Source organism: Erythranthe guttata, chromosome 10, assembly GCF_056151865.1.
Source record: "Erythranthe guttata isolate IM_541 chromosome 10, IM_541, whole genome shotgun sequence".
Classification (NCBI taxonomy): Eukaryota; Viridiplantae; Streptophyta; class Magnoliopsida; order Lamiales; family Phrymaceae; genus Erythranthe; species Erythranthe guttata.
In genome coordinates, this window is record NC_142542.1 from 7,509,107 (window position 1) to 7,531,131 (window position 22,025).

General features: G+C 36.2%; 1 protein-coding gene and 1 pseudogene across 1 annotated transcript; both read right to left on the reverse strand.

Moving 5' to 3' along the window:
* Positions 1-1,157: 1,157 nt before the first annotated feature.
* On the reverse strand, positions 1,158-4,307 carry LOC105969240 (putative pectinesterase 53). Its single transcript, XM_012993989.2, has 5 exons — positions 3,893-4,307; positions 3,620-3,794; positions 2,718-2,924; positions 1,657-1,886; positions 1,158-1,563 (listed from the first exon to the last, which is right to left on the reverse strand). Exons 1-5 carry the CDS (start codon positions 4,132-4,134, stop codon positions 1,413-1,415), a joined length of 1,005 nt encoding a protein of 334 aa, XP_012849443.2. The 5' UTR covers positions 4,135-4,307; the 3' UTR covers positions 1,158-1,412.
* Positions 4,308-13,342: 9,035 nt separating this feature from the next.
* On the reverse strand, positions 13,343-18,236 carry LOC105970777 (uncharacterized; annotated as a pseudogene).
* Between the last annotated feature and the right edge of the window lie 3,789 nt (positions 18,237-22,025).

The window sequence follows — 22,025 nt, forward strand, 5'->3', positions numbered from 1 at the left end:
TCTCGACTCGTTTTTATATCTTGGTATAAGATTGGACAGTATTTGAGTCAGTGAAGGATTTATTAGAAATTTTCAAATCTCCCTCCCCTGTTCTGGATTATGAATTGAGTGTATGTGCCATTTTATTTATTTCTCCCAAATGATCAAGTATCTTTCAAAACTGCTTGAGATGAGTGATGTAGACTCATGGTATAATGTATGGTAATAATTTAAATTAATTTTCCTTAATATTTTAAGAGGAATTAATTTTTGAAGTTGCTCCACTGAATCTGTCCGAATTATTATTAGGTCCAACATACCTATCTATTTTCTAGTCTTGCACATAGTATGTATTTGTGTTAATTAATTGATTAGGGTTTAGTAAAGTATTATCTCTCTCCCTCTGATTTAAAAGAAAATTTTTGACGTAAATTTATATCCACAATAATCATTTTTCTGAAAGTCTTCCGCTGAGATTACATATAATAAGAGTAATCGTGAGAGGGGTGTCACACATTGGTTCATCGAGACCTCCTTTATGCTTGAATAACTGTGCGATTGTCCTAAGTGTTGCAATCTGTTCGTGCATGACTTAGAGAATCACATTCCCTAATCATCACATAGGACAGAGACTTAATGATTACTATCTATAAGAACACACAGAACATCCAAGATTATTCTAGCCATCGAATCCCCGACTTCAATGCACATACCTCCTACTAGATTTCGGACTACACGAACACTGGCCCTTAGGGCGGCTCGGTAGAACTCAGGGACATGTCACGATACAGCTGGTATTCTAGTGAACTCACGGTGATGTTTGGGTTTTAAGGACTAATGGTGTACAACTATATCATAGAGACCTGTACTCGATAATTAAGAATCAGTTAGAGATATCTAGGATGAGAGAGTTCAGTGAAATAATCAACTTATGAGCACTCACTTATGTATGCCGATATCACAATACCGTTTACTGATGAGACACAGTACACATAGACTAAGTGCTAGTCTCCAATGGGAAATGCCGATATCCTCATTGGTGGCCTAACCTTTTGACTAGGAACATGGTTTAACACTCATATTACTTAACTAAATATCTCATATTCCTACTAGATCAAATATAAGTAATTATAATAACTGTAAGGACTATGTCTATGCTTATGCAAGGGACAAAGATATAGAATGCCAAAATGTATTTCATTGTTAATACGAAAAAATATTATTTATTATAATAATAAACGAAAGACCATAGCCACAAGTTGGCTTGTTGGTCACTTACTCTAACAACATTAACACTGGACCTAAACCATGCTTGGCATTATTGTATTTGCTTACTTGATTGAGTTATCTCTGTGTTTAATCACAAAGAAAAACTAGTCATTTATAAAAAAATATCCATAACTAAAAAATATCTAGTCAAAGCATGTTGTTATTTATGATAGGTCGAGCCATTCAGATGCATCAATAAAGTCAAGGGAAGTAAACCGTCCAGCCTCTTCATCTGTAAGAATTTTTGACCATTTAACTCTTCCTGCAGTATTTGATCCAGGTCCACTACACTGATACTCCCCAAAGGTTACAGTCCTGTACCATTAAAGACCATTTGTATTGAAAAAATAACATTATCACTCATAACAATTTCAGATATATAAAACCACTTATATAGGGATGACTTACGATTGTCTAGATGGATCACCCCAGTCAAACCAGCCCTCCGGGTTGACATTGTTTTCCATGTATGTATAAGCAAATATGGTTGTAGAGAAAGGAGCCCATGCTCTCGCTAGGTACACTATGTCTGAGCCCGTCACTCTACAGTTGACAATGGAGAAACCTGTATTTTCCGAACTCGCGCTTCTGTTTTGAGCTGCCACTGCTCCTGTTGCAATTGCATGTAACTCACAACCCTGCATAAATAAGAATCATTAGTATTTTTTTATTTGCATTTTATATAAAGAGATAAAATATTAAAAATATCAAAAAAATAAAATTTCAGTGGAGTATTACCAAATCTTTAAATCTAGATATTCTAGAATATTGCTTGCTAACGAAAGAAGTCCATTATGATATTAAGATTACCGTTAATGGTCTTACAATCATAAAGTGATTATCTCATGTGTATGTTGAGATGAATAAATTTTTTAGATAACAAAGTTTTTTTTTTTAAAATAAAATTAATAAAGTCAATTATTTTATATGCCACACTAAAGGGCATTTAATTATATAGTCTCATTTTGCACTTAGATAACACGTGCATAAAGTAAGGTAATATTTGTAAGTCTCCAAAGTGGATGAATAATAAAAACATGCATAAGGGTCATAAAATAATTAAACTGAACAAAACGTTGTATATGCTCATTTATTGAAAACTATATTTTCTTGGGGATTGTGTGGTTTATTTCTTATAAATCCATTTTAGTTTATGTAGATTGTTAATATATATGCTGTTTTTTGCATGCACACTCAAAATATTTTTCACAATGGTAACACATTTATTGCAAAGTATGTTATGATTCACATTCAAGGATTATTTTCCATAAAGTAAGGTACTCTATCATATTTTTAGTTATGCATAATATTATCGCGTAGTCAGTATGTTGCTCTTGAGAATTCATATGTATATTTACGACTAATTTCTACTTAGACTTGCTCTGGATGAATCTGTTCCGGAACTAAAACTCCATTATCCAACACTTTTAGTAAGTATGTTAGTTTTATATATAGTAATTAAAAATTACCTTAAAGTAGGAACGACCATCACCAAAGATGAAATCCACAGATCCTTCAATGTAGCAATCTTCGTAATAATGCCTACCCCTGTGATCGTAGAGAGTGTCTTGTGCGCCCAGAAACTTACAACCTGCAAATGCGGATACGTCTCCTGATATTCGTAAAGCTACTCCTTGCATTCCATCAGCTCCTGGTGGAGGAATTGGAGATGTATTCTGCATAAATATTTAAACCAGTGAGATACGGTCCTTTAATTAATACGGTTATCATCACCACGCGCTGAAAACTATGCCATTAAGAGATAAATGGAAAGGCAAACATAACATGTATGTTTTTATAAAGTTATTTAAAAGTTTAAATGAACTCTTATCAATCGCAATGATATCGTTAAATCATTATTATAAAACTAGTATGCTCTTAAATAACATGTTACAGCAGCAAGAAATTTTTTAATAATTATATGTTCAAATTAAAGTAGATTATTTAACTTCTCAATAAGATGCTTGAAAAGATCATGAAAAAACTTATTTTTTGAAGGTTTTAGTCTAATTTTCTTTCTAAAACATCTACCAAATATTTAAATATATTTTAGTGTGTGAGTATATAAGTATATATATATATATATATATATATATATATATATATATATATATATATATATATATATATATATATATATATATATATATATAAAGATGGAGAGAGAGAGAGAGTATTAAATGACACATGGAACAAAATTAAAGCACGTAAAACAAAGATGTAAGACTGCACATTATATATACACACACGTATGTATATATATATATATATATATATATATATATATATATATATATTATTCGTTCATCAAATGACACATGTAACATATAATTAAAGCACATAAAACAAAAGAGGTTAGACTGCACACTACCTTGAATGTGATATTTTTTGCTACAAAGTATGGTGCATCTACGCCAAAAGTTGCTGAACCATATGTTCCAAGTGGCTGTGACCTGGCTGTATCACCCCACTGAACCACTGTATTTTCTGCCCCAGCACCTAGTATTTTTATGTACGCTTTTGTTGAAGGTATTGTTACCTTCTCTCTTCAAATAATATTTAGTTCAAACATATAAATAAACTTCATGCAAATATAATATACATATACACATATAAATGGATGAACTAAGGAAGAAGAACTTACGTGTATATCCCTGCATGAACATCGATCAAAACTCTTTCTTGGTTCACCAAAGGGAGAGAGTCAATTGCACCTTGAATTGATGTAAAATTTCCGGATCCTGGATTTTTATCAACTGTAATGATGATAGAAGGGGCCGTCATGATGACTTTGTTGCTGTAGCAAATGATTATTTCATTGTTTCCATTCATGAGAAGTAGAAAAAGAATTGTTACAAGATGGAGGATATGTGTGTAGGGAGACATGGTTAACGATGTAAACAAGAGAAAAGATTTTAAAGAGAGGAGAGAGAAGGTTTTAAGGAGAAGAGAGAGAAAAAATATTGGACAAATAATGTAATGGTTTTGACTTGTAATGGAGTTAGTGCTGGTAGGAGTTATATATACAACTGAGCATCACAATAAATGAGAAAATTGTAATTATGGTCCTCCAAAATACCTAGATAAATTATACATACTTCTTTGAAGTTTTGTCTCATTACACGTAGATCCCTTAGATTCGAAAAAATACACAAATCTCTCTGGAGATTTAGTTTGATCTAACATTCAAACCCTTCTAGTAATCATTTTATTGAAAACTCATCATCTATCACTTAAAACATTAAGCTAATTTCACGGTATATTTAATTACACATAAGCCTCTAATGTTTGAAAAACAAACATTAGTAACACATATATATTTTTTATCACATATTATGGCATTCACCTCCTTTCTTCAACCTTCACTCATTGTCATATTTCTCACCTCGTCATTATAGTTTATGCTCTCGACAAGTTCCATTACTAACGAGAAATTCATATTGATAGTTGAATTTTGTTTTTCTTAAAACAAAATATTTGTGTGAAAAACGATGTGGTTTGTTTTCTCCTCATCATTTCATATGTTTGCATCGATGATTATATATTTCTCAATCAATAAATTCTCTTAACCTTTTCGTTGCGCCCATGTGCGTGTTGATGTGAGAAATTACTTAATTTGGTTTAAGTTGCATTTTTACAAAAATGAAACCTTAAAGAAGTAATGGATAATATTTTTCAAAAATAATGGGGTATGGGTGATTATTATTTAACATCATGGGAGGTTATGGTATTTTTCCAATATTCAAATTAGCGATAAAATAGAATTTTAAATATAACTCTGGGGACGAGTTTAAACCATAATGAGTTGTGGGGCGACGGCTAGCTTACACCTGAACCATCAATGGTCACACTGCTTGTATACTTGAATTTATTGAATAAATGGTCAAATATTAAAAAGTTTGGTCTTTACATAATTGGAAGTCAATACGATTGATTTCAAGATTCATAATTGTGAATTATGAATGATAATAGGAATATGAAAGAACTAGGCGATGATCTTAGTGAACTTTCTAAATTGGGAAGTTTCCCGATTTGGTATGTTTACAAAATTAGGTTTTCCATTTTTAGAAATTGGAAATCGAGTTTTGGCACTCGTATCGACGAGGAAGTTTCAATGATTCTGAAAATATTATTGTTATAAATTTCCGATCATTGGTTTGGAGAAACGAGCAGAGAAAAACAAACGAGCTTAAGCTGCTGGGCCTGGTCCAACTTAAGCCTTTTAGGGTTTGTGCACAAGACACTATAAATACAAGATTTATAGGTCTTGTACATAAGACAAGAAACCCTAGCCGCTCTCCTCACTCAAGGCCGCTGCTCCACCGCCGATCCGTCGTTACTATCGACGGTCGTCGGCCCCACGCGCCGCTACCATTAATCGGTCGCCTATTTAATTGTCGTTTTTATTCCATTTGTTCTAACTTTTCCGTGGCTGGTGCCACGTGATTGTAGAATTCGGTATACAAGGTGAAATCCGAGAGGAGGAAGACGAAGGAGTTAGATCGCCGCGACCCCGCCGCCGAGCCGCTGCCACACGCGCTCGTACGCGTCGCCCGAAGACATCGCGTGAGCTGCACGATAAAAGATAAGTTGGTAAAAGAAAATTCATATGAAAGAAGTACAAAACAAACTTATGATAAGTGCGAAAAAAGAATACATTACGAAATAGTCTTTAAAACATTCCTTGAAAGAAATGGGAAAATAGGAAAACAAGAATTTTGTTTTTGTCGCTAAAACGAGAAGAAACACGCAGTTACATATTGTCCAAAGTAAGGGCATTCAAAGTTTCCACCTCAAGAATGGTATAGATCGCCAGTCCGTCAGAGTGATCAGTTGACTCGAGAGCAGCTTCTCCGAGCTCAACCATAACCCTTTGAGGCTCAACATCACAACGTAATCGGTGATGACACCAACGAAGTCGACCTTGATATAAGGACATGCAACAAATTTTGATAAACGGCCCTCCACATTTCCAACTCGGGGTCGTCCTTGACATCATCTTCGAATCCCGGGATCACATCCTTGGTCAAATCTTCGCTAAGCTCTTCCACGTCCAGCGAAAACTGGATTCGTGCTTTGTTTATACGATTGTGGGCAGACTCAACAGCTGACGTAAAGAAAAAGCGAGCCGATTCAGACGCCTTTCGGATGAAAGTTGTTGACTTCCACAGTTGGACAAAAAACCTCCACACAAATTCTTGCATAAGTTGCTCACCTTTAGAAGAATGGGAAAATAATCGATAGCCCTCTCAGATTCCCTCATTAAAATTGACGGACGCCTCCAACCCAGCCTGAAACAGCTCGTGGCTGATTTCCCTGATTTTTTTCTCTAGCTCGGCATTCCATACTTCCAGAGACTCTTTCTCCGCCTTAAGAACCCCCTCTTCCTCATGTTCTCTCATCACGTCCTCGAAGAGAGCATTTATCGAGGATCACCTAAGGCCAAACTCTCTTTTAGTGCCTGAACCTCTTTTTAGAGTTGGATGATTACTTCATCTTTCTTAGTGTCATAGGCCTCCCAAAGAACTCCGCCCCGACCGAGTGGGACCAGGAAGACAATAGAAAATTTCTATAAATAGAGCATAAAAATATAGGTGCATAAAATATCAAAAATGAGGGGTAATCTTCCTCAATAAAAGGAAAAATAGTACAACGACCAAACATGAGTTATATTATTAAGTAACAACTCATGGCGAGCATCATCATCTATTTGCCGAAAGTATTCCACATCTAGTGGCAATGCGGCAGCCCGTCAAGCCTCTAACGTTTCTCGAATTTTCGACAACGATTAAGGGTAATGTTTGGAAGAGGATGTTCCCGATGGGGCCAAGAGGGTTTCCGGCTGCCTTTTTTTTTTACTCGCCTCAGATCGAGGAGGTTCATTTTCACTAGCCGAAGTAAGTCGAGTGGGCTAATTGTCGGCCCAGGCACGAAAAGAGTAGCCGACTCAGAACCAGGCTCGCAAAGCCTGATTCTACCTCGGAAGCGGATTGGGCCAGGCGGTTTCTTCCTGGTGATTTTGGATTTTGGACCTTGGTCTTCTGAGATCCTATTCCCAGGATTGACCGCCAAGGGACGCAGGAAATCGGAACCATATAATTCAGGCTCTGTTTTCATTGGCCGAGTAGCTGCTTTCTTCACTCTGTACATGCCTTTCATCCTTAAATCCGCAATAAATGAGAAAAGAGGCAATATGAAAATACAATATCGAAAGTGATAAGGAACTAAAAATTCCATATATACATATGTCAGGAAGCCTACCCAGTGCAACTTGCAACATGGGTTGGATCATATTATTGTGGAAATAAAAATGACGCAATAACAGAGGGTATTTAATGAGTCGCTTGAGCAAGCCAAAACTCGGCTGGAAGTGAGTTATTAGTCGTAACAGCCAGTCATCAACATGAAGAGATTTACCTCTCCTGATCTTCTCGGGTAAGGTAACAATCCAAGGGTGAAGATATCTTGTATCACAGGGACTTTTCACGAAAAAATATTGACCTTGCCACCAATCCGTTTTGTTCGGAGGATTTATGATCTTGAAATGAGGACGAGAAAGAGATGGAGACGTGGTATGGGCTTAACTTTTGTAGGAATATAACACTCCTCAAACCAGTTGGAGAATGAATGAACCCGGACCAGGCACAAAGCATTCGAAAATCAGTCATCATTAGGATAAATATGGTTTCTAGACACCTCGTAAATTTGGGCTATCTCAGTAAAGTAAGGGGAGACTAGAAATGAAAAGCCATAATAAAACTATTAAGAAAATCATGTACTATAACCCGGAAGGGGCATGTGGGGACGATCAGAGGTCAAGGGAAGGACTAACTCGGTATCCGAGGAGAGAACTACATCCCTGATTAAACTAAAGAGGTCAATATTGGTTAAGGTACTAGGCCCCCAGTGATCCCCTCAGGTTCCTTCCCTCGGCTAGAACTTGAGAACTCCCCTCGGGGAGATTTGGAGAATTTCCTCAAAGAAAGTCATTGGATCTTTCCACGCGGAGATCGTGAGAATTTATGCAGAAGAACCACGAGAACCTATACTGGTTGAGGGGATAGGAGGGACTACTCTAGGAAGAGACACCAAGATGTCAAAGCCATCGTCATCATCGTCTAAACAACGAAGATGAGCAACTTGGTCGGCTAACTTAGATGAGCGAAAAGACATGAGAACTAGAAAATGAAATAGTAAAGAAAGAAAAGAGGTAGGGAAACCAGAGATGATTCGCTAGGGAAAAAATGAGACGCGTGAAAACAACTTTGCTGGAAAAAATAATACGCAGATAATAAAGGGAAAATAAAAGTAAAAGATGATAAATAGTATGGGGTAGGGGGAAAATATTTATAAGGACGGAATGGGAAACGACAAAAGATATTGCCACTTAAATGGACGGATGAGATCAATGAAAGTACATATATTATCGTAAAACATGCCTCCCGCATGATTCAATAAATGATATGCTCGATATACGAGCAGTCAGGCATTAACTTACACACGCTGCCTTGAGCAGCCTCTAGAAAAGAGACACGTGGTCAATTCGAAAAAGGCGGGACTTTATGACTCTGAATTTGAAATTCAATTTGTTTAGTACAGGGGAATAGTTGGTATGGACCATTTCACCTTGATGGGCCTCACCGCTATGACATTACATAAAATTGAGAAAGGCAGCCCTAAAAGCCCATCAGAGCGAGAAAGCCCAGAAGAAAGAGATCTTAGTTTCATAAAGAACATCAAAACCCTAAGAAACGAATCTAGTTTATACCTTACGTCGGGACCCGAAGTGAGGTCTTGGGAAAAAAAAACCATCCTTACCTCGGTGTCTAAGGCGAGTTAAGATCCACTTAACCTTAAAAGCCCATTGAGGGCGGCAGGCCCAAATAAGTAGAGTTATGTTAAAAGCCCTAAAAGAAAAGTCTCAGGACTCGAGAAAGAAAATCTCTATAAAAAGGTAGTTCAATCAAACTTTTATGACGTAACAATTTTTTACAAACATACAAAAGAACATATCTATACATTTGAAACTGATCGTCGGAGCTTCTATACCGGCATAATCACTCCTAGTGCTGCAGGTACAACGATCGATTAAGACTCTGGGAAGCTTGACGTTGGGATCACATTATCACCTGACATCACGCTAGTCTTCATCACCTTCCAAAAATCGTAGTCGGGTCACATGAAATAGAGTAATTAAATGAATACAGATGATGGCTCGACTTTCGGAATGGTTCGATGGTACACAAGAATTGTTGAACTGGTGAATTACCGAAATCCTCTTTAAGATTGGATAGCATATTCTATTACTAAAATTATTTTTGATAAATAATAAAACATAATCATAAATATTAAAATTTTAAAACTATGTTTAATATTATTTGTACTAAAGTGTACTCATACAAACTTGTGTGTGTAAATTATATATTTAAATACGTGTGAATTATATTTGTGATTTGTACCCAAGCATTATAAAATTGGGAAAACCCACCCTCAAATGATATCTCATGACACATGGACCCCACATCAATTTAACTAAAAAATCAATATATCATGATATTTTATCTTTGAATGGATTTTCATTATAGCTTATATTTTCTTTTAGTACGTAATATGTTTTAATAAATTTACTTGTATATAAATTATAAAAGAAAACATAATTTCATGCATTAAAAATTACATATAAAATTTTAATTATTCCTAGTTTTAATCAATTAATTTTGATAAACAATTCAAGCATTCTAAATTTTCCAAAATATTACATATATATTAGATAAATTAGAAACAAAATGAGAATTGTAGGACCTTACTATTATTTTTGCGAACCGAATGAAACCAATTTTGTGCAATCTCATTTCTCTGCCTTTGTCCCGAAGCGCCTTATATCGGATAATGTTTTGGTGGCTGATGAAACCAACCAATTCATTAAGTTAAATTCTAGGAAGCGAACTAAATTTATGGAAATTAAACTGGACATTAGTAAAGCCTACGATTGTATTGAGTGGGGTTTTTTTAAAAGAATCTTCAGTCGTCTCGGTTTTCCCTCTAGCTTGATTGAAGGGCGGTCCCCTTTCGCCTTATCTCGTTATTTGTTTCACTGAGGGTCTTGTCTCAATGATCCAGGCGGCTGATAGTTGCGATATTCAAGGCATCAAAATCGCTCCAACGGCGCCGCCGATGTCGAACCTTTGCTTCGCGGATGACACACTTACTTTCTCCCATGCTACTTCACTGAGTGCGTCCCCCCTTAGGCGTATTCTTAATGAGTATAAGCTTGCCTCGGGTCAACTCATTAACTTGGATAAATTTACCATGGATTTTTGTGCATCTACTACGAAGGAGGAGAAAGAGGCGATGTTAAACATGACAAGTACATGGGTGTATGCCGGCATCGATGGGACCATCTCGTAAGGCGGTTTTTGGTTACCTCAGAGCTCGTTCGGAATAAAATCAAAGGTTGGGGTGAAAAAGAAGTTATCGAAGGCGGGGAAAGATGTTCTTATCAAGTTAATATTTTAAGTTATTCATTCCTATATCATGGGGTGCTTTAAGCTTCTATGTGTCTTGATAAAAGAGATTGAATCGGCAATGCATCGTTTTTGGTGCTGAAATTGGAGTGACAAACTGTTAGTAGAAGATTTTGAATTTGGGGAGTGAAGAAATCTACCAAACTTGGAAGTAAATATTGGCAAAGATTTGGTTCAGTGTTTATTTTTGGGAATTATTTATAGTCCTATTTTTGTAATATTTTTAAATTAGGACTTTGATTTATTTCCATGTATTTTATTCTAGCTAGGTATCTTTGGACTTATCTAGAATATAGTTAGAAAGTGGCTAGGACTATACTTCCCTAGTTACACGATTTCTTGGAGATCAAGCAAGAGTTTGGGAGGCTAAATTCGTGCATATATAAAGCCGCACAGGTCATTGAAGATCTCAACACCATTATTGGAGAAAAACATCTCATCGTATCGAAGTTGTGCCAGGGCAGTTTGTAAACCAGTATTGTGCCATCGTTGTTGTGTACCAATATATACAGAGTTGATGTCTACATCTAGGGAGAGGTCATCCGCGTTTCTGAAGGGAGTTCAGGCTTGAAAAAGGTTCAAGATTCGCGGAGAGGAGCTGCTGTGGAAAAACACAAAGTTCGAGTTGTGTACAAGAACGTCGTAAAAATTAAAGACAAAGTTTTTATTATTAATTAAGTCCTATAAATGTACACTCTAAATCTGAACTAGTGAACACGTGCAGGTCCTCGTGGATGTATGGCACAATTGTGTCTGAACCACATTAAATTATTTTGTTATTTATTCATTCTTTAGTATTTAATTACCGTGACAACACAAGACTTCTAGTTGCAATATAATATCGTCTCAACAAGTAATCGGTTACAACTTAGAATAATTTATTTCTATAAGTATATAAATCAATAATCGGGATCAAGAGCCTCACACTAGACATACATAGTACGTGATTTTGGGAATTCGATTTTTTTTTCTCTATAGGAGCGATGAACGCTCATATGGAAGGCGGCTCCACTACTCGCCCACCACTTCTTACCTGAAACAACTATTCATATTGCAAGACCAGGATGGAGATGTTCATCAATTCAATAAATGAAGATGCTTGGCGCACAAGACCAGTTGTCAAGGATGATAAGGGAATTCAGATTGAGAAACATGAAAGCATTGGAGGAAAAAGGGAGTTTGAAAATTCATCCTTCAGAAAGTTTTGTGATAAGAATGGTATGTCACATGAGTTTTTTGTACCCAAGACACTTCGTCACAATGGTGTAGGAGAAAGGGAAAAAATGACATTCAGGCAAATGACACGAGTCATGCTGATCTCAGCAAATGTTGCTTTAAAGGTCTGGGTAGAAGCAATGAGTACAAACTGTTACACCATTAACATGGTGTACCTTAGACCAGGTACCAAGAAAACAATATATGAGGTTTGGAAATGTAAGAATTCCAACTTAAGTTACTTTATACATTCAGTAATGTTTACTATATCTTAAATGATGAATTGGGACATAACAGTGTCGGAACACCCATCGATCCCACATTGTCCATTGCATATGTGTCCACAGGGAGTCAGTTGGCTGATATCTTCACAAAACCTTTGGATCTCCTAAGATTTGATTACTTGCGTAAATCGCTTGGAATTTTCCATGTTCATCATTGAACTGACATGATAGTACAATCATCCTTCTGTTATGTCCGGGTTGCACTTGAAACACAGTGCGTTACCAGATATACCGTGGGTGACATGATTTTCAGCTTATATTAGATCCTTGTTTTACTTAGAAAAGTTTGATAGTTCCTTCTTGCTAACAGAAGTTAGGATTGCTAGTTTTTTTGGGGATCCATATTTTGCTTCTACGACGACTCTCGTTAGAAGATTATTTGACGAGTGACAATAATTTGTGTTGTGTTACTATAGTAATTTGTTCACGTATTTATTTTCATCGTATTATATTACTACATATACGTAACGACAACATCGTGACAAAAATATTTCAAAATTTCAAATTGTCCCCATGCATGAAGATTATTTGTTGCGATCAACCACCATCTCATGATCATTCCATCTGCTCATATTTGGAAATTTCGATAAATCATGATATTTCTGGTCCTCAATAATAATTGTAATACAATAATCATGATATCATGATATAAATATAAATTTCATGAAATTTTGTAAGAAACGTGATATGATCTACGCCAACATGTGACGAAACCCAATAACAATATATGGTTTTGAAACCCCAAGACCCTTCAAAGAAACAAGTTTGTCAAACCTTGACCCAATGATTAGTAAATCACGAACCAAGATTACAATGGATGCGAAGACGCCACACCAAGAGTTCAAGATGGATTCAAGAATCGTGATGATAAGTCTGATTGTTTGAACGCCACAAGATAACTTGATAAGTTCAAAAGCTCTTTCAAGATAGAAAGAAGAATACTAATGCCTCACAAAATGATTTCTGAATTGGTTGCTGGAACATACAACTTAGCCAATTTATATAGGGTTCAATATTCTCTAATCTATGGAAATAAAATAAGAACAATGAATTATTATCTATCTAATCAAATCAGCCACAAATCAGCCAATCTAATTAACAATTATTGATTCTAAATTAAGGAAACATCTAAATCAGAAATTTGATATTCTAAAGCTGAAATTGCACAAGTGGAGGACTCTCCAAATCCTTGAAAAACGTGATTGCTTCAATTAGATCCTTCCATAACTGATATATTTGTGATTGACTTCCCTCCAATCTGATTTGGGTCCATTTGAATTGCGAATGGGCTTGTACATGGATTTGAACTCATGCTGGGCCTCCAATTATTTGCCATCTCAACTTCTTCTTAAATCAGCCCATATAATGCTTCCTTGAAACGCTTGGCTCTAAGCCTTGTGATTGGTCCGCTTGGCAAGCTTAGTGGCTCTTGGTGGACTTCGTCTCTTATGGTTCCATTTGCATCATTCTCCCCTTCTTGAGAAGGATTTGTCCTCAAATCTGCATCACCTACATCAAATGGAGATAAGTCAGAAACATAAAAGCTAGTACTAACACCATACTCACCAGGTAGTTCAAGTTTGTAGGCATTGTCATTGATACGTTCCACCACTTGAAATGGTCCATCACCCCTTGGAAGAAGTTTAGATCTTCTTTGTTGAGGGAACCGATCCTTTCTCATATGTAGCCATACCCAATCTCCTGGTTCGAAGACAACTTTCTTACGCCCCTTATTAGCTTGCTTGACATATTGCTCAGTCCAACGCTCTTTATGTTGCCTTGCCTTCTCATGAAGTTGTTTTACGAAATCTGCTTTTTTTTTCGCCATCTAAGTTAACACGCTCATGCAAAGGTAAAGGGGTTAAATCCAAAGCAGTCAAATGATTAAAACCATAAACAATCTCAAATGGTGAAAACTTAGTTGCAGAATGAACACAACGATTATAAGCAAATTCAACATGCGGTAAACAATCTTCCCAAGTTTTCAAGTTTTTTTGTATAATTGCACGCAATAAAGTAGACAAAGTCCTATTGACTACTTCCGTTTGACCATCAGTTTGTGGGTGACATGTAGTAGAGAACAACAATTTAGTTCCTAACTTATCCCACAAAGTCTTCCAAAAGTAACTTAAAAACCTTGCATCTCTATCAGAAACAATAGTCCTTGGCATGCCATGCAACCAAACAATCTCACAAAAAAATAAATTCGCTACATGCGATGCATCATCAGTTTTATGGCATGCAATAAAGTGAGCCATTTTAGAGAACCTATCAACAACCACAAAAACTGAATCTCTCCCTCTCTTTGTCCTAGGTAAACCCAAAACAAAATCCATAGAGATATCAACCCAAGGTGCATTTGGAATAGGTAGGGGAGTGTACAAAACATGTGGTTGAAGCCTAGATTTAGCTTGTTTGCAACTAATGCATCTTGCACAAATTTTCTCTACATCATGTTTCATGCGTGGCCAAAAGAAATGCTCATGCAACACACCTAAAGTCTTAGCCACGCCAAAGTGCCCCATCAAACCACCACTATGTGATTCCCGAACAAGTAATTCACGCAAAGATGAATGTGGCACACATAACTTGTTCTCCGGAAATAAAAAACCATCATGCAAATAGAACTTCCCGTATGCCCCATTAGTGCAATTTTTAAAATAATCACCAAAATCAGAATCAGTTGCATACAAGTCCTTAATATACTCAAATCCAAGCAACTTAGTACTAAGTGTTGAAAGGAAAACATACCTTCGTGACAATGCATCAGCAACTATGTTCTCCTTACCTTGCTTGTATTTGATAACATAAGGAAAAGTTTCGATGAATTCCACCCACTTGGCATGATGCTTGCTCAATTTGTACTGTCCCTTTAGATGCTTCAAGGATTCATGATCGCTATGAATCACAAACTCTTTTGCCCACACGTAGTCTGCCATGTCTCTAGAGTTCGAACCAATGCATACAATTCCTTGTCATATGTAGGATAGTTTAAAGCTGCCCCACTTAATGTTTCACTAAAGTATGCAATTGGTCTTCCTTCTTGCATTAGTACACCGCCAATACCTATACCTGATGCATCACACTCAATTTCAAACATTTTGGTGAAGTTAGGCAAAACAAGTAACGGTGCATTAGTCAATTTATCCTTGATTAGTTGAAATGCCCTTTCTTGTTCCTCTCCCCACTTGAATGGAACGTTCTTCTTGATAACTATTGTAAGAGGTGCTGCTATGCTGCTGAAATTCCGAACAAAGCACCTATAACATCCAGCCAAGCCATGAAAGCTCCTGACTCAAGTCACCGATGTAGGCGTTGGCCAATCTCGAATCGCCATCACCTTTTCCTCATTAACCTCTATACCTTTAGCACTAACAACATAACCAAGAAACACAAGTTTGTCCATATAGAAAGTACATTTCTTAAGATTAGCAAACAACCTTTCTTTCCTTAAAACCTTTAAAACAAGTGCTAGGTGTTCAACGTGATCATTAAGGTTTTTGCTGTAAATTAGAATATCATCAAAATACACAACTACAAATTTACCAAGGAATGCACGTAAAACATGGTTCATGAGCCTCATAAAAGTACTAGGTGCATTAGTAAGCCCAAACGGCATAACCAACCATTCATACAAGCCATATTTTGTTTTAAATGCAGTTTTCCACTCATCACCTTCTTTCATTCTAATTTGATGATAACCACTCTTAAGATCAATTTTAGAGAACACGCAAGACCCATGCAATTCATCTAACATATCATCTAGTCTAGGAATAGGATGACGATACTTTACTGTGATATTGTTGATGGCTCGACAATCAACACACATCCTCCATGTTCCATCATTCTTAGGTACAAGCAACACCGGAACTTCACAAGGGCTCATACTCTCCCTAATATGTCCTTTCTCCAGTAGCTCATCAACCTGCCGTTGAAGTTCCTTTGTCTCCTCGGGACTACTTCGATAGGCTGGTCGGTTTGGAATTGTTGCACCTGGTACGAAGTCAATTTGGTGCTCAATTCCTCGAATTGGTGGTAAGCCTGGTGCTACCTCCTCGGGAAAGACATCTTCAAATTCCTGCAAAAGTGAAACAACATTGCTCGGCAATGATCCGACAAGTTCGTTAGTACTTAAAAGGGCCTCCTTGTACATAAGTACTATAAGGAGCTGTTGCGATAATAAAGCTCTCTTGATCTCACTTTTTTTTTTTTGCAATGAAGTTGTACTTTTCCCCTCGTGCACTCTCATTTTTTTATCACTCTCTTTTGTTTTGACACTTCTCTCCTTTTCTCTTCTCTCCTTTTCTTTTCTCTCAATCTCACCATCTCTCTGTTTTTCTTTACACTTCTCACTCTTTTTTTGTATCTTGAGTTGATCTTCAAGAACTTGTTTTGGACTTAACGGTACAAGTGTCATGGGTTTCTTTTTAACGATAAAAGAGTACCTATTAGTGTACCCATCATGTGTTGCCCGGCGATCGTACTGCCATGGTCTCCCCAATAGGACATGGCATGCTTGCATAGGCACCACATCATACAACACTTCATCCTCATACTTGCCAATGGAGAATGCTACTAACACTTGCTTTGTCACCTTGATTTCTCCACTATTATTTAGCCACTGAAGTCGGTATGGTGGAGCATGCCTCAAGGTAGGCAACTCCAATTTCTCAACTAATTCAGTACTTGCAACATTAGTGCAGCTCCCACCATCAATAATAACGCTGCAAACCTTACCATTTACAAAACAACGAGTATGAAATAAGTTTTCTCGTTGATTGTTCTCTTCTTCTTTACCTTGTACACTAAGAGCTCGCCTTGCCACTAATAAATCGCCCTCTACAGCATATTGTCCTTCGTATGTATCTCCAAAAGATGGCAACTCATCTACCTCGTCTTCCTTTTCATCCTCCGATTCGATCTCCCCTTGGGCATTTATCACCATAACCTTTTTGTTAGGACACTCACTAGCTATGTGTCCCCTGCCATGGCACTTGAAACATTTCATATCTCGATTCTTAGAAGTGGAAGGTTCAGTGTAACCTTGTTTGAATGTTGACACTGGTTTGGCATCCTTAGAAGGTTCGAATTTAGGTTTGGTTGATGGCCATTCATCCCGTTTAGGTGCTGCCTTCCACGAATTTGAAGTGATTGCACCTGTTCCCTTCCTAGCCAAATTCCTCCGCTTCAGTTGTTGTTCGACTTTGATAGCTTGGTGCACCATATCCGTCAATTCCACATAGTGTTGCATCTCCACAACATCTGCTATTTCACGATTTAAGCCATGTAGGAATCTAGCCATGGTAGCTTCTCTATCTTCTTGTACACTTGCTCGGATCATAGCAACTTCCATCTCTTTGTGGTACTCATCGACGCTCCTCGATCCTTGAGTTAGGCGCTGTAACTTGTTGAACAACTCTCTGTGGTAGTAGTTTAGAATGAAACGTTTCCTCATGATGGCCTTCATCTCATCCCATGTTTCAACAGGTTGCTCATAATTTCTCCTCCTTTCCTTCAACAATTGATCCCACCAAATAATAGCATAATCAGTGAATTCAATCGTAGCAAGCTTTACCTTTTTGTTTTCGGAGCAGTTATGACATTCGAAGACCATTTCTATCTTCTTCTCCCATTCTAGATAAGCCTCTGGGTCAGTTCTGCCTTGAAATGGCGAAATCGTCACCTTGATGCTTCCCAAATCGTCATCTTGCTTGGGCCTTCTTCCATTGTTAGCACCTCTATACCCACGTTCAAACCTTCCTCCATTCATTGGACGTTCATCGAGTTCCTCTAATTCTTCTTCATCTTTAGCACCACCCCATTGTGCCGTTGGTTGCACTCGCCTAGGTGGGTGCTGCCTCTTTGTTGCCTCCTCCTCCAATTTCTCTATCCTTTCATGAATTTGCTCCAACTCCATTCTCATCACCCGCCTCATCTCGCTCACCAATGTTTGCATTTGGAACTTTGAAATGCCTGGTTGTTGCCCCTCTTTAGTTGAATTATCTCCTCCGTTTTGTGACATGTTACGAGATCTGCAAGATATGATAAAAAACCTCACAAACACTCTGTTGGAGTATTTTAATAAAAATATATATTTTATTATAAAATATAAATATTGTCTTTGACAGCATTTATATGTCATTTGGACCACTATTTTGAAACCTACAAAATTATTATTTTGCCTCATAAAACCTCCATATTTTCTTTAATTATATATTAAATAGAGGTTTTATAGTGGTCATATTTTATACTATATAAAAGGGGTTTTGGTGGCTTTGTAAAAGTATGAGAGTAGAGAGAAAATTATATGTCTAAAGATCATATATCTTCTATATTGTATACACATATGTTGAGCTCTTGTTGTGTGTCGGGTGTAAGCTTCTACTTCACTCGGACGTGCAATTTCGGTGAAGTTACACCGGAGAGATAGGCTGGGCTGTTGTATCCCATAGGCGACACGATCGGAACCTTGTTGCACCTCATTAGAGAAGGGGTCGTGAAATTCGTCTTAAGAGAGCGACCTAGTCCGCGCCTCACCTTGCCTATCTCCATATTATCGTGGTTTTTTATTGTAGCAACTTGTTACCTATAAAATTAAAGAACTAATGGAGTCCAGGCCTCATCCACAAGTTTCTTGATCAATCGTCGAAGTGCAGCCGTGGTTCCAACAATTTAAGACGAACTTCAATCCCATGAAGATGAGCTTTGACGATGATCCAAAAGAGCAACCCTTGATGATGAAAAGGGAGATAATTCATTTTTATTTATTATCTTGTGTTGGCTAAACAAAATTAATGATCTTATTTTTGTTGTAGGTGAATGTTTGTGCAATCCACGAGTTCATATTTTGAGGTCCGTTTTGGATCCGATAATATCCGAATTTGAGAGTGTGAAAAACACAAAAGCTTTAGGCATTTTTGTTGGCTGTTCGAAACATCTTGAATCACTGAAATCGGACATCGAACGAGAGAGATATGCCCCAAATACTAAGCACTGCTGCAGCTGCCAAATTGTGCGCGTTTTTGAGGTATCGAAAGAATTCGTAATAGAAATTCATGGAATCTGGTACGTTCTTAATTTCCAAATTAATTATGATATCTTGCAATACAATAATAAGTTTGTGATGGTTGTGTGAAGAATAATTGCATGATAAGAATAGTTGTGTGATTAAATAAGATCGAGTTGTAATGTCGAGATTCTAAATTAGACTTTGTAGAATGAAAAATTCACAAATGTGATAATACTCACGATTATATCATTGCATGTTAATTGTGTTGATGATTCGTGTGTCATATTAAAAGTAGAATATGCAGAGGTTTGAAGTACAACCATTCGCGTGAATTATTTGGTGGTTGTATAATTTCTTATGCTGGAACACTTCTGCAGATTTTAATTCCTACATGTTTCTGACCGTTTCATAATTTGTTTTAAGAAGTATAATGAGTACGCATTAACTTATCATAAAAAATAGTTTGACCAAATTTGGGGATATGATTAAATTGTAGTTTTGTTTTTCAAAAATAATCTACTGATTTGTGAAATTAGTACTACTTGTTCAACCTTCATTTTCTAAAAAGAAAAAAATTACTTTGTGCCGTTTGTCTTTTGAGTAATTAATACACGAGTAACGAATTAGTAATGTGATGATTAAGGTGTAATTAAGTGCATATTATGACCTCCTGATGGTTTTTGATTTTCTTACCGTTTCTTTTAGAAATAAATTTGTTAAATAACACGCATGTCAAAATGTAATTTTGATATTACATGTATCATTTTTTTATGAGTGATAAAGAAGCATATTCCTTTTTAGTTTTCGTTGGTTATCTGATTAAGTTACTTAATGTTTATGTGATACATGAAGAGTTTTGAATGTTCTATTATATTATTTTTGTGTGTTCAGTGCATGGCTTATATATTTACATGAGGTAATGGTGTTGATCAATGAATATCAATTATGGTGAATTATTAGAGCAATTGATTATAAAAATAAATAATTTATTTAAATGGAGAATTAGTGGTTGTGTTATAGTTTTTTCTAGTTGTGGAAATGAGCATGATATATTATATCTTGAATCTAATTCATCATGCGTGTGTTGGAACATTTGATGTGAAATGGTGGGGGTCTTAGAGAGCATGATCATATTATTAAATATTTTATGTATTGTTTAAATATTGAGAAATAGTGGGAGTTTTAGTGTGTACCTATATGAGCATGTGATAATTGATTTTAACGTGATCTTTGTTTAAATTGCTCACTTTATGATTGCAAATTTGTATTGTGATAAATTATGCTTTATTTGAAATCTTGATTATACAAGTAACTTTCATAGGCCTAAATTTGCATATATGTGACATTGATGTGATTTACAAAGGCCTAATTGTGATTATTAAATTTGCTGAAAATGTATTAGCAAATATATTTGTGATTTGTGAAGTGAAACATTTTTCAAAGTTTTCAATATTGTTGAATTTTGATAATCTTAAAGAGAGGAATTATATTCCAATTTTTCACCTTGTGTGAATGAGCTATATGCCGATAATTTAAAATTGAAAATTCATATCAATTTGGATTGATTATTTTGACATTAGCCTGTGAAGAGGCCGGTTGATACCGAATGTGATATGTAAAATCCTAATGTGTGATAAATCAAATGCTTTGTGCTTTGATTAATGAGATTGTGAAAAATCAATGATTTGTGCATTGATAGATGTGATTGAAAAGCTGCAGTTGGCATATTGCGAGAATCTTTTAATGGAATCCGGAACCATTAAAAGAAAATACAGTACTGTGAAGCTATGTGAAAAATCACGTGAAAATTGAAGTGAAATTATATGAGAAATGGTTAATATACCATAAAGTTTATGAGACTAAATTTGTGAAATTATATTTCACATTATTTCAGAAATTATCTGAAATGCATCGAGGGGGATTTGATTAAAGCCTAATATATTTTGTAAAGTTGTTGATGAGGATACTACCGCCTAGGGGCTAGAGATCATACGAACTAGGTGAAGAAAAACGAATCTGAAAGCAACTTGATAGTGATAAAAGTGCACACTTTTATTATCCATCCCTATGGTGCGTGTCACGAATAAAGCTCGTAACGAATTGTGAGGTTGAGACTTTGATCTCTTGATGAATTTCTATAGCCCAAATGGGTGGGGTGTTGGAGTTACGTAAACATCCTTGATAGAATTCACCTTGTGAGTGTGGAAGTGGAGCCGCTTCCTATGAGAATTATAGTCTCTCTAGAACTCTCACGAGAAATGGGGTAAAGCACATGGCCGTTAATGTGCTGGCTTTAGAAGCTTCGATCGGGACACTTTTAATATTATGTGTGCAATATGATTCAACGTGCCCCAAGGGTCACTATTTCAAGGCTAAGTCCACTTTGATTCTAGTACGAAAAACATATTGTACTAAGTGAAGGTTTCAAGGCATTGCTCACTTTCATTATGCATAATATTCCGCAAGAGCTCAAGTATTATTCTTCTTCTTATTTTATTAAAATAAGTGGGGGATTGTTGGAGTATTTTAATAAAAATATATATTTTACTATAAAATATAAATATTGTCTTTGACAACATTTATACGTCATTTGGACCACTATTTTGAAACCTACAAAATTATTATTTTGCCTCATAAAACCTCCATATTTTCTTTAATTATATATTAAATAGAGGTTTTATGGTGGTCATATTTTATACTATATAAAAAGGGTTTTGGTGGCTTTGTAAAAGTATGAGAGTAGAG